This window comes from Vigna umbellata, chromosome 3 (assembly GCF_029865625.1).
Source record: "Vigna umbellata cultivar VRB3 chromosome 3, Vumbellata_1.0, whole genome shotgun sequence".
Taxonomy (NCBI): Eukaryota; Viridiplantae; Streptophyta; class Magnoliopsida; order Fabales; family Fabaceae; genus Vigna; species Vigna umbellata.
Window position 1 is genome coordinate 28,374,349 of NC_142167.1, and position 13,716 is coordinate 28,388,064.

Below are 13,716 nucleotides of genomic sequence, written 5' to 3' on the forward strand. Positions count from 1 at the left end.
CATGGGGAAATCCTTATATATGGTTGTTATGTTGTGTTATGTAAGTAGAGATTCTGGGATTAAGAATGATTCTAACACTCTCAAAATCTCAAGTAGATATGGGTGGTTATGCATGTCGTGGAAAGTAGTACGAGGTCCTAGTCTTTACGGTCACTGATTTGAGTCATAGATGTTTGACAGGTTAACCTTCGTGTGTGAAAGTTTTATGGAATTATGGTATGGTTTAGGCAAGTTGTTTCATCACGCATGGGGCACATTTGCCATGAGTTCGACATCAATACATATATCCAGATGGTTGGAGTTTAAGGTTGATGGGATTATTTTTTGTATTAATTGATTTATATTGTGAATGTGATATTAATGTTTTAAATTGTACGTATGTTATTTTGGTATTTTAGATTACCTTTTTGTCTTTGTTTGTCTGTCTGTCTTCTCTTTGTAATGATCACCTTAATGGTGTGAGTTTAAGGGATGTCTATAGTGAGCAAGAGTTAGTTGGGGGCAGAGCTGAAGCTTAGAGTAGATGATTTGTTGTTCCATCTTGGTTTGTAAAGTTTATAGTATAGTTTTGGTTGAGTGTACTATATCTTCTTGTTCTGTAGGACAATATATATAGATATATCTTGCTATTACATATTATTATGGATAATTATAATGACAGTTATATGTCTTTTCTTAAATCAACTATTATGTTTTATTAAAAATGTAATATGTCACATAGTAGTTAAAAACTATGAAAATTAGAATTTTATAAGATCAAATGAAATTTTTTAATAATTTAACCTTTTTTATAGTGGATTTTTTTTTTTATTTTTTAAATGTTAAAGTCATGCTTAACTTGTACAACTTTAGTTTGATTAAATTTGTCGAGAAACTATAGTTATATTAAGGAAGAAAGACTTTTATTTTAATTATGATGTAAGTCAGAAACATAATTTTTTTTTGTTAAACATTGTTTGCTTTAATAAATAGGAAATGAAAACTTATAATCCTTAATACCAAAATAAAAATATCCTATATATCTTTGAGTCTCAATATTAATGACTGAACCACAAATAACCTACAAATTCAAGTGTCAAGATTGATAACTTTTATGAGTTAGTTACTGTTACTATCGATCGATCGGGAAGGGTGACAAATTGTGACTTGAGCGTCGGTATGTTTTCTACAGGTCACCCCTCATTCGGTCTTTAATATTCTGGAGCAAAGAACAAGGACTATAGGACGACAGGACCGATCGGTTGGAGCTTGAAGTAAGGAGAACGTTCGATACAGAATCAGCACAAACAATTATCTTTGCTCCATTTCAGTAGAAACAGTACGAATTTGAGTTGTCCAAAAAATCAATAAAGTTGTAAATGAAAAACCACTAAAACAAGTAAGGGATGTGACTTTAGAATGATCTCCTCAACTCCAAGTGGTAGAAGAATAGAATATTACCTTTTTGATGCATGGGGCTTCACTAAGAGAGAGTAGGATCCATTCAAGATTAAAGTTTAAGAAAAAAAAGAGTCACGTTCCATTCGAAGAAAGACTCATCAAAATGTGAATTTTGTTGAAAATCCATTTGTGATAGGAACTCTATTTGAGATTGGATATTTACCCACTTGTAAACATAGGTTAGAGAATCAACTTCTAGTTTTTCCCTTTTTTTCCTCTTTCTACTTGGTTCATAATTGAAGCAGAAGAAACACTCTATTTTACCTCACTTGAATATGTTTTGATTATAGAATTGAAATCCAATGTCTAAAATAACCCGTATCAAAACACTTTTCTATATTAGTGTTGTCGTGTGCTATCATTGTCACTCTCTTTCTTTTCCCTTTCTTCTAATCCTCTTAATTTTCTCTTTCTTCTCTTCTTATTCTCATCCATTTATTTATCATGAAAATTTTATTAAATTAAACAAAAAAAATTGACACTCATGTTATCTACAACAATATTCATCGATAATAAATATTTTAATTTATTTATGAATTTATCGATTGATTTACCGATTATATTTCTTTTAAAATCTCGTTGATAGAAAAAATGTGTTTCACAGATTTTTTATAAGTAATTAAAATTTTAAAGTCAATAGTGAAAATTCTAAAAATTCTTGTAAATAATTATATTTTTCAAACGCAACTTACCTGTTATTATAAAAAAAATTAAAAGTGCTTGATAAATTCACCTAAAAATTATATCACTGGTAAAATTTCCTTCTTCATCTAAAAAAAGGAAAAGTAATTTATCAGCAATAAATAACTCTAACTTGTCTGCCGGAGGAACTGGAGAAAAAATTTACACACTGAATGTTAGAGTACATTGAAGATCTCTTACCACAAAAATGACAGAACCAGATTTCTACTTACAGCACTGAGTGATTCATCATCTACTAATCTTATGAAACGTAGATTAACTTTATACATATGAGGAAAGCTACAGGTCTATAGTGAACCCTCTTGCACCATTGACATAAGGTGAGACAGCAGTGTTGGAAGTCTGCAATGAGCCATGTCTGGTTGGGTCATATCTTTCTCCGTCACCCCACAGGGCATACGCTTCCTCGCCGTGGACGGCGTCGTCGCCGGTCTCCAGCTGCTCGTCCGGCATCCTCAACGGTATGAAAAGCTGTATGAAAAGGAGAATGATGGTGGTGGACACCAAGTTCCATGCAATCACAAACATCGCTGCCACCAATTGCTTCACGAATTGCATGCCACCTTCTCCTCCGTAGAACGCACCCCTTGAGTTCGTAACCGGCAATAGTAACCTACACAAAGCTGGTTCTGCAAATAGACCTGTGAGGAGACCACCCAAAAACCCAGCCACGGCATGCGTGTGAAACACACCAAGGGTGTCATCTACCTGAACATATTTCACAAAAATTAGACTAAGTACAAACTATATATATACAATGCTTTCATTGTAGATGTATAGTTATAGATATGGATAAATAGAAAAATTAGAAAAGTGGTAGAATGATACACGTTTATATTCATTTTCATTTGACACACTTAATAAATATAAAATGATTCTAAAAAAAAGTGAATTTATATAGTTAAAAAAAAATATTGTCAAATGAATATAAAATATTATACGAGTAAAAAATATATATATATATATTTTTAAATTAACCAATTAAATATAAATAAAATGTTTTTTCTAAGAAGGAAAATTAGATTCAAGTGTTATTATTAATTTATAATTGAAGTTTTGATGTATGATAATTATTTTTAAAAATTTAAATTTAACTCAATCATATAAAATTAATTTATAAAATAATATATATATATATATATATATATATATATATATATATATATTAAATTTACTTATATGAGGTGAGACTTAGTGTTAATAATACTTGAAACGAAAACGTCGTAACGCTATTATGATACATAGAAGGATTCAAGGAATCTATTAAAACAGAGAAAAATCCTTTCATAACCTCGTGTCTTGACGAAGAAAAATGTATTTGTCCATTTTAATAAACCAACAGGAATCCCAACATGAATGTTAAATTAAAGGCGAGATTCATCTCCATCTCATCTATTTTTAATTTAAATAATAACAAAAAGAAATGAAAGTGGGTGGAATCAACGTTGATTATTTTTTTCAATATTAAATGAAAATTCGCAGACACGTGCACATGTACGAAATGAAAGTTACACCCATATTCTATTCTCAAATGATAAAATAAGGGTGTGAAGGAGAAAACAAGTGCTAGAAGACAAACAGGGAGGAAGAATAATAAATATGGTAAAGGTGTAACAAGAATAGAGAAAGGAGATAAGAAAAAAAAAAGAATGAAAGTGAAATAAGAGAAAATAATGAATATAAAATAGAAATATTTTGGTGAAAATAATGGGTGTGAAGTGAGAAAATAAAGTGTTACCTGTTGCAACAATGTTGACTTTTTATGCAAAATCATCATGGTGACCCATGGAATGCTACCAGATGCAATTCCCATCACTATAGCAGCCCACGATTGCACAAGCCCTGCAAGTTGCTCTCACAATCAACTCATCTTAATGGTCAACAAAAACTGCAAGCTCATTCATTATTAAAGAATTAATCATTTTCATTTTCAAAAATTCCTTTTATCTTTTATATATGTGAAATACTAAGTCAATTTAACATCATGCTTGTTGAATGTCTATGTAAATATTATAAGTTGAACTCATTTGTGTATATAAACATGTCACAGTAAAAGTCATTTGCAATACTTGTGAATGAGGGTAATTAATTTTCTTTTTGGGTAATCCAATTTTCGTAATATATGAACAAATTTGGTCCAACAAAGACAATTCTGTTTTCCTTTTGAGCTGCTATAAGGAATGTTGATCATACCTGCTCCTGGTGTGATGCATGCAAGACCAGTCATCATGCCCTGCACAGCTCCAATCACAGAAGGTTTCCCGAAGACAATGACATCCAAAGTTGTCCATACAAGGAGACTTGTGGCTGCGGCAATGTTTGTGTTCAGCACAGCAACCGAAGATGTAATGTTTGCAGCATATGGCGCTCCACCATTGAACCCTGACCACCCCATCCACAACAACCCTGCACCTGCAAGCATCAGCAGCACATTGTTTGGTGGAAACCTCTCTCTGTCACTCTTCAACCTTGGTCCAACCTGCACAATTTATCAGTGCTGCCACCATCAGAAACCAGCTTTCTACACATGATTCAATGAACATGAGGTTCCTCTGCTGCCAAAAATTGATGGTCAAAACAATAATTGCTTAATATGTTTCGAACTGTTGCTTTCGGAAAGACATTTCTTTTTCTCGACAGTCTAAGAAAATTGATAAAATATTAACGGTTATTTCTTCCAAAATCAAAGGAAAAAATAGAACTTGGACCCTGTAACAACAACAAGGATGCTAACTTTTTTTTTCTGCAATTTTTCATAATACCAAAGATGAGATTTTGTGACAAAACAGTGATGATGAATGCAATTTAAAAGATACCCTTCAGACTTTTGAAGCAGATTTTGATAGGGTTAGGAAGAAAATGAAAAGGGAGGGTTTATTACCCAATAAGCAGCAGTTAAACCGGAGATTCCAGAGGAAAGGTGGATGACATAGCCACCAGAGTAATCTATGACACCCCATTGGTAGAGAAAGCCACCACCCCAGAGACTGAAAGCCCCAACAGTGTAAGAAAAGATTAACCAAAGAGGCACAAAAGCCATCCAAGCCTTGATGTTCATTCGGCCAAGGACAGAGCCAGCCAACAAGATGAGAGTAATAGCAGCAAAAGTGAATTGGAAATAAACAAGCGTAGCCATGGGATAAAAGGGTTCTTCAGCAGGGTTCTCAACAGTCCCATTATCAAAGCGGTGGGTGGTTTCCATAACTATGGCTCGTTTTGTGAGAAACTTTTGACCTAGTGCTGGGGCACCCTTACCCCAGAAGGGCAAAAGTTCCTCTCCAAAGGCCATTCGGTAACACACAAGCACCCAACAAATGAGAACTGCTGCAAAGGCATAGAGAGCCATGAAAGCCGAGTTCACAGCCCACTTTTTCTTCACTATGCTGGCATAGAGAATCACAAGGCCTGGCATGCTTTGAAGACCAACAAGAGTTGCTGCTGTTAACTGCCAAGCGTTATCCCCTTTGTTCAGCCATCCGGGTGCTGCAGGAAGGTGTTCTTGGTAAGCCAAAGGAGTAGTCATGGTTGAAGATGCTTCAATTCTTTACAAGTTCTTTCACCCTTCACAATTGCTATCTCTTTGATCCAATATATATATGTGTGAAATCAAGGGCATGTCCAAAAATTGTCTCTCCAAGAAGACACCTAAATCTCTGCTTAGTACTCCGATTTAGTACTTTACCGTTTCACATGAAAGATCAGACAAAAAATTGCGTGCATACTATGAAGTGGTACAGTATTTGAAAGAAATCACTTAGTTTTTTGGGGATGGCAAATTGCGTTCATGAAAGTAATTTGAAAAGTGGGATACTCGGTTTGATTGAATCTCTATAAAGGTTTGTATAAATTGGTGTTGGCTTTTCATAAGTGGCTGCAGCAATTCGCTGGATTTAGAAGGAAAAGTCAAAGTTTCGATGGCAAACTATGACTTTAAGTTGAAAATGATGGGTAAGTATAGAGTACAAGAGGATTGGGGAATGTTACAAACACGTGGCGTGCGAACGCATGAAGGAGCACTTTGATTGGTTAGTCAAAGCACACGCAGGACTCTATGAACACTGCAAATTGAAACTTACATTTTATAACTAATTTTGCTTCTTATCAGAGCTTGTTTAAGGTACTAATCACAAAATATGAGCTTTTAAACATATTAGTCATTTAATATATTTTTTTTATTTCTCTTCAACTGTATTAATTATTGTTTTTTTACTGTATAACTCGTCAATCTTATTAATTATTTATTTTTAATTACTAGTCATTGTTTTCTTGTCTAGTTAAGAAATCAATCATATTAGTTCTTTATTTTTCTATATTACTTATTTTATTTATACTTAAATATGTTTCATCATGGTAAATTAACGAATTTAATTGTTGACCCGTAATAATTCTGTTATTGTTTCATTCTTGATAATTTTTTTCTAAGAAAAGACTTAAATAATTTTATTTCAATGTTTGGAACTCTATCTAAATATATTTAAGGACAAAAATCAACTACAAATTTATTAAACAACATTAATGACAGAAGAAATAGTACTTATGATGAAATATAAGATTGGTGTTTGGAATAGAAACGTAAAGGACTGAATATCACCTCTTATTACATAAAACTTTTGTAACTTAAATATTTCTTAAGTTAAAACAATTAATTCAATCTAAGTCACTTTTTAATATGTTAGAAATTTTGTATGTAGACTTGACATAATTATATTCATCTATTTTTCTGAACAGTAATCATACTTAGAAAATAATGTTCTAAAAATCAAAACATGAATGTAAATTAATTAAAAGTTAAAATTATTCAAACAATTCAAATATTAAACTGTTAATCTACATAATTAAAAATAATAAATCACTATAAAAAATATTATTAAAGACTAATTTGATAAACTATAAATTATTTTTAACTCTATGTAAAATATGTTTAACTTTTAAATAAAGTAAGTCAAATTTAAATTAATATATATTTAAAAAACATTATAGCTTCTGTAATCCAACTCAAACTCGTAAATAAGACGGTTGAAAATGATTTTGTGACAGTACAGTGGAGTTAACAGAAAAAAGAAATAGTGAGAATATATTGCAAAACTGGGACCAGTATTTATTGGCGACTATCTAAAGTAGCAAAACGAAATTAATGGTGAGAAGATGGGTCGGTAACGGTACCAAAACTACCAACCAACAATTTCCTTTTTTATAAACATATCATTTTAAAAACTAAAATTTTATTTTTCAACTTACAATACAACAAATACAGTATTCATTACCACATGCTGTAAACGCATTCCTTAAAGCCAAAAGTTTAATCTTTTAATATTTTAGTTTTACATTTGGTGCTTTAATTATTTAAATGACTAGTTTCCTTTAAGAGTTTTTTTTTTCACTTGTAAACATTTACATGAGAACAAAATGGAAAAGTTATATAATAATATTGTTATGTGTCGCAACCAAACGGAAATCAAGAAAAAACATTAAAAATAAAATAAAAATATTAAAAGAAGTTGCTATCATACATTATTATAAAAAAAAATATGTAAAACCTACAAAAAAAATGATTGGCATAACTAAATTTGAGTTAGAGAGTCATTTACATGGGAAAGATCATAGCATCCTACTATGGTTCTCCTAATAAAATGTGTAAAATTTATGTAACTTTAAAATACTTGTTTTCCCCAAAAAAATAATCAAATAAAAATACAAATATGAAATGATAAAGAAAGAATACTTTTAAAATTATTTTGGTATGACAAGAATCAACATTGATCCTATGTAACATTCAATTTTTTTTATAGTAAAATACTACTAAAATAAAATATTACATATATGGTAATAGAATCATTATAATATAACAATCCTACTAATGACAAAATTTACATATGTAGAATCATCTAACTTTCCAACTTTTTCACCCTTACCTCTTATTGGAACAACTGAAAAGACGGTATCCTTAAGCTTACACTATTAAGGTGATCATCGCAAAAAGAAAACAACACACAATAGACAACACATAAGAACGGGTAAGCTAGTGATAAAAAAATTCATCATAACACAATAAGCATTCCATTATACATTATATTACACACATAATAAACATACATCGTAATCATATCATAATATTAGATTGACTCATCCGGATATAGTATGAATGTCGAACTAGTGGTTCATGAACTTGTGATAGTCTCTACTATTCTGTAGAGCCCTTGCAATTGGGTTTCACCCTTACCACACGCAAGGTTAGTCCTCAAACGTCCTTTTGCCAACTGGATAAAGGCCCCTCAAGCTAAGACATCTTGCTATTCTCCACAACATAATCATCCATCTCTACTTGAGTTAGGGTTATTGTGAGTGTCAAGATAAACCACCAATACAAAGGTTCATACATTCATACAACAACAACACATGGCACCACCATGTATCATCTCTACGAGAATAATGAAATTACATCCATCAATACCAATCACATAATCAACCACATATTCATCATCACAATATCCTTCTCATAATCATATATATACATATACTTCACACAAACATTGCATACTATTACATGAAACCTCTGATTATACATTAAACAACCAGAAACACCCTTACAAGTCATCAGAAGTCAAATAATAATATAATTTTCTTTATGGAATCTTGATACTCACATTTAGTAAAGAAAACAACTTTGAAACCCTCACCAAGAGCTCCGTAAGGGTCCAAAACCCCCAAAAAGACCTAAAGAATGTCCAAAACCCTGAAACCCCCTTAAACTAGTGTAATGGTGCCCAGTTGCACACAGTGGCGCTCAAGCGCCCAGGGGCTAGCACTCAGCACCCTAGCCACTGGAAACGGGCACTCAGCGCCCTGTTTGATCGCTCAAGCACTATCAGTAAGATCAAGACTCAATTTTCTCACTTTGAACACTTTAACTCTAACTTCTAAAGGTCTTTAGGACCTTCCAAACCTTGATAAAACTTTGAAAACTTTGGTGTAACTCAATTTGTCACTTTTAAACCCAATTTCACTTCCACAAGCTACCCAATTTCAATTCTACACTTTCTAACCCACATATTAGTTTACCCACAGCATAGACAAGTCTAAATACACTTGTTAGCACCCTCCAACACCTCAATTTCATCCCAGCCTTCCTACTTTAAAATTCCAACACTTAAACCTCTAAAATGAACTAGAAACTCAACCTATGAAGCAATTAACACTTCCATAACATATTTTTCTCAGATAAACCTTTAGACAAGTCATAATTGATCTAAGAATATAGTTTAAACTCTCCAAAACAATTTACACCACTTATTTCAAAATTTCACCACTCAAAACCCACTTTATATACTTGAAACCCAAGTAACTTGACCAATATTTCAAACAACCAGTTCAATTCAATTTCAAACACTAAAACATTATTATTACCCTCAATCATAACAATATTAATCATCACAAACACACCATACAACTTATATTCAACATCATACTATCAAAATCATCAATTAAACATACATATTATACACCCAATCATACCAATTTCTCAAAATCATCTATAACTCATAGAGAAACCCAATTTATAATAGAAACACAACTAAGACAAGGACTAGCTTCCCTTACCTCATAAGACCACTGCTCAACTCAAGGAATATTTCGCTGATTGCTTGAAAACAAGGAAACTCTAGACGAACCTAAGAAACATTGAATGATGGTCGGACATAGTCCTTAGGACCTCAATTTAACCAAGAATAGAAGGGAAAACAGAAAAACAACATGCAAAGGAGGATTCTTGGACAGAATCACATATTGAAATCTAACAGAAATAGGGCTAGAAACTTACTTGCTCTATGGCAAAAATGGATCAGCTAGAAATGTAGATCTTGTCGCCATGATCAATTAAACACCTTCTGATCGTCAAAGTGAAGACTCAGGAGTCATAACTCTTAGAGAGAAGGTAGAGAACTCTAGAAAAGTGGTTTATAGAGAGATGATACGTTTTAAAATAATGAAACACGTTTTTAACAAAATTATTTATAACTAAATCATTTAATATTAAAATAACTGAGTCTCACTATTTTTAAACTATCAAGTGAATTCGAGACTCAACATGATAATCAAATTTTTTTTAATAAAAAGTTTAAATGAAGGAAAATTTTAATTATCAAGCAAGTTTAAGATCTAACCTAATAATAATAAAAAATTATTTAAAAATCTAAGATGAGGGAAAATAAAAAATAAATGAGAGCTACAATTGCATAAATAATATCACAAGCAAAATAAGGAACTCATCTTCCAAATACACAAATAGGGCATATTTAATCGTAAAGACGGTAGAGCGAAGAAATTTTGTATGAGTGTAATGTGGTTGTTAACTTTTTGGCAAGTATACCAAATCGTTCCAAGTAATACAGTGAATAAGTAAAAGAGTATCGTTCTCCCAAGAGAATTTGAGTTACGTTATTCAATTATAATTGTTTATCAAGATCAATTACTGATGAGAACATTTGTGATTTCAATTTGGACTTAAACATGAAATTAACAACGTAAACAAAAATTAAGATTGAAAAATGCTATAAAAGATCACTAGAATTGGTCTTTGACTAATATTACAGTAAAATCCTGGACAACATATATTCTCTGTTCAAGCATTCACATGAGAGTATCTTGGTTTAATTCCTTAAAACAAGTTCTAAAATTATCTATTGAATTATTAATTCCTTAATTAATTCATCAGATAATTTTGCATTAAATTCAGATGTTGAGAATGACCAAAAGCACAAAAGCTATTCCCAGCGTAGTTACTTTTAGTTTCTTTTTTTACGTTTCTGGTTCTAAAAATACTTCCAGTACAACAAAACTTTTAAGAAGATTAATACTTCCGTATAATCAAAAGTAAGTCAAGAAAAGAACAAGAACATAAACATATATTGCACAGGAAATTTACATTAATGATTCGTCATACAACCAATTCCAATGAACAGAAAATTTAGCCTATCCTAGACATCTCAAACGTACTCTTTACAGCAATTCCTTGCAGAAAGTGAAGTCTTGATGTCTTGACAGGTCTCCTGATCGTCTCCTGAATTCTCCAGTATTTTTCTGGCTATTTTCGTGTGTCAGAAGATCGTTTCTGTCTTTCTGTCACGTCTTTTAAAACCACATAACTTCATTAATTCGCTTAGCACACAGGTGTGTGTGCGCTATGCGAATTTCGTGTAACTACTGCCTCTCAACTGATGTTATTCGCATAGCGCACAAGTAATGGTGCGCTATGCGAATTTCCGTTTCCTGGCAGTGCGAGTTTTGGCTTGCGCTATGCGAGAATTGGCTTACAGACTCCCAATTATACATCCTTTCCTGTACAATAATTTACAAAACAATCTACTTCCTGTTACAACATTTCACTGAGTAATAACATGAATAATTATAAGATTGAGATCATTTATAAGTGTAAAAACAACTCTTTTTCACACTTATCAACTTCCCCAAACTTGAACTATTTCATGCCCTTAGGAAATCACAGAAAGAAACTGAACAACACAGCACAAAAGACATTTGACATTTTGATAGAATGACTTGGCACATCAGAAAAAATCACATGCATTCCCAAAGATTTCAACAAGTATGACATGGTGCATCACTCACAAAATCATCTGTGCATAAAATATGAACAACCAGATCAGCATTTATCATTACTCACACTCAAGTGTTTGTTATCACATGACAGTAGAATTGACCTAGAACTTCATCAGCTTTTGCATTTCATTTGATTCACACACTTCACACACTACTGGTTAAGTCCAAAGGTCTTTTCAGGTTAAGGCTTGGCTTGGCTAGAAAAAGAATCATGGTTTTTCTTGGATTACAAGACACCTATTAAGAAGAGAACAACTCCAATTCCCAATCCAGTACTCAAATCCCAAAATATATCATTCATCACATACCATTTTCTTTCACAGCTCAACCTTCTTTTTCATTTTGAGCTTTGTTTTTTTATTTTTATTTTTTTTTAACAAATTTCTTATTTGATCTTTTCTTCCCACAAACTTGAATTCAACCTTAACCTCTTTTAAATCATAATACATGTTCTCTTCTAAGGTGTAAGGTAGGATATCATCTAATAGGCTCAAGGTGGAAGGAAAAAATTTTCAAGGCTCAAAAGGGTTCACAAATGAATCACAGTGTGTAAAGGTTGGCTATTTGGTCAAGTAGCTATATAATCAATAATCAACAGGGCCTTTTTCATCCTTAACCAAAAAGTGTGTGTATATACGTAGAATCAAAATCCTGCAAAAGCCAATTCCATATCTAGACAACTCAATATCTCTCAATCATCATATGCTCTCAACACTCACAAACCTGGTCATATTCATACACACAGATAAAAATTTTGAAGCACAACCACCACAAACATACATGTCATCATCCTCAAGAATCACATAACTTAATCAGACAATGCCAAATCATTAAATCAAAAACACAATTGTCTTTACAACCACAAACATAAATCAACTAAACAAAGTTCCACATACGAACAACTGAACTCAAATACAAAATGACAATAATCAACATAAACAACAGGAGCCGCTCTACCACGACCCATCAGATCTTGATCTCCACTGGCTCTCCTGTGAATGATAACTCTGTTGTGTCCATCTGGGATCTGGCTCCTCTTCCTCCTCATCACCATTACCTGCCATCATGTCATCCTGCTCATCTAGCTCTGGCTCTGGTGCTCCTAGATAAGCACTCCCCCACCTGGACTCAGGCCTGCCCTCAGGCCATGGAATCTGCGCGGCAAACTGGGCTCCAGTCATCAGGGAATCTGGAGGAAAATCAGGGATGCCCAGGGACAAGTTATACATGCTATTCTGTAAGGACACCTGACCCTGCCGCATACTAGTGCACCAGTCGCGGATGTCGTCCTGGCGAGCCAAACTCTGCTGCATGTAGCGAGTGAAAAGATCAGGGGAAGGAACGGAAGGCGCTACGAGGTGGTCTGGCAGCTCTAACATTCCTGCTGGAGGGGGAACTGGAGGAGGGGCATTCATAGCAGAAAACTCTCCCATGTTGGTGCAATTCCTATCAAAGAATTTCTTGTTCAGAGACTCCAGCTACTCCACTGGCTTTGCACAAGGCGGTTACCAGAGCAGGAAATCCAAGCTTACATGTCTCATTATCAGCAATCAGTGCCATCTCTTGAGAGATATAAGCTCCCACATCCATATCAATCCCTGTCATAATACCATATACCATATATGACCTTTCCAGATTGATGTCGGAAGTATGAGAGTTGGGACAGATGTTGGTGAACGTGAAGAGACTCCAGATAGTGGCCAGTGAATTCAAATGTTTCCTTAATATTCTCACTGGTGTCCCACTAGTTCTAAGCTGATAGCCATATCTTGGGAGGCATAAAGTGGAGGCAATAAGGTCTTGGTCAGGATAGCTGGACATGAAAACGCCTAGAGGGCACGACTGAAACATCAATGTATTCAGAATCCTGTTCAATGATCTGCGGTCATAGCGTACTAGCTTGCCTCGCACTTTGGAAACTCTGGAGTGAGGCTGAGAGTGGTCAGGTTCCCAAGCATTTGC

The 13,716-nt window shown here is 33.4% G+C and overlaps 1 protein-coding gene across 1 annotated transcript; it reads right to left on the reverse strand.

Annotated features, from left to right (window-relative positions):
* Positions 1-2,168: 2,168 nt before the first annotated feature.
* On the reverse strand, positions 2,169-6,052 carry LOC124845986 (ammonium transporter 2-like). Its single transcript, XM_047323190.2, has 4 exons — positions 5,024-6,052; positions 4,336-4,621; positions 3,881-3,984; positions 2,169-2,850 (listed from the first exon to the last, which is right to left on the reverse strand). The coding sequence occupies exons 1-4, from the start codon at positions 5,663-5,665 to the stop codon at positions 2,422-2,424; spliced, it is 1,461 nt and encodes a 486-aa protein (XP_047179146.1). The 5' UTR covers positions 5,666-6,052; the 3' UTR covers positions 2,169-2,421.
* Positions 6,053-13,716: the final 7,664 nt, after the last annotated feature.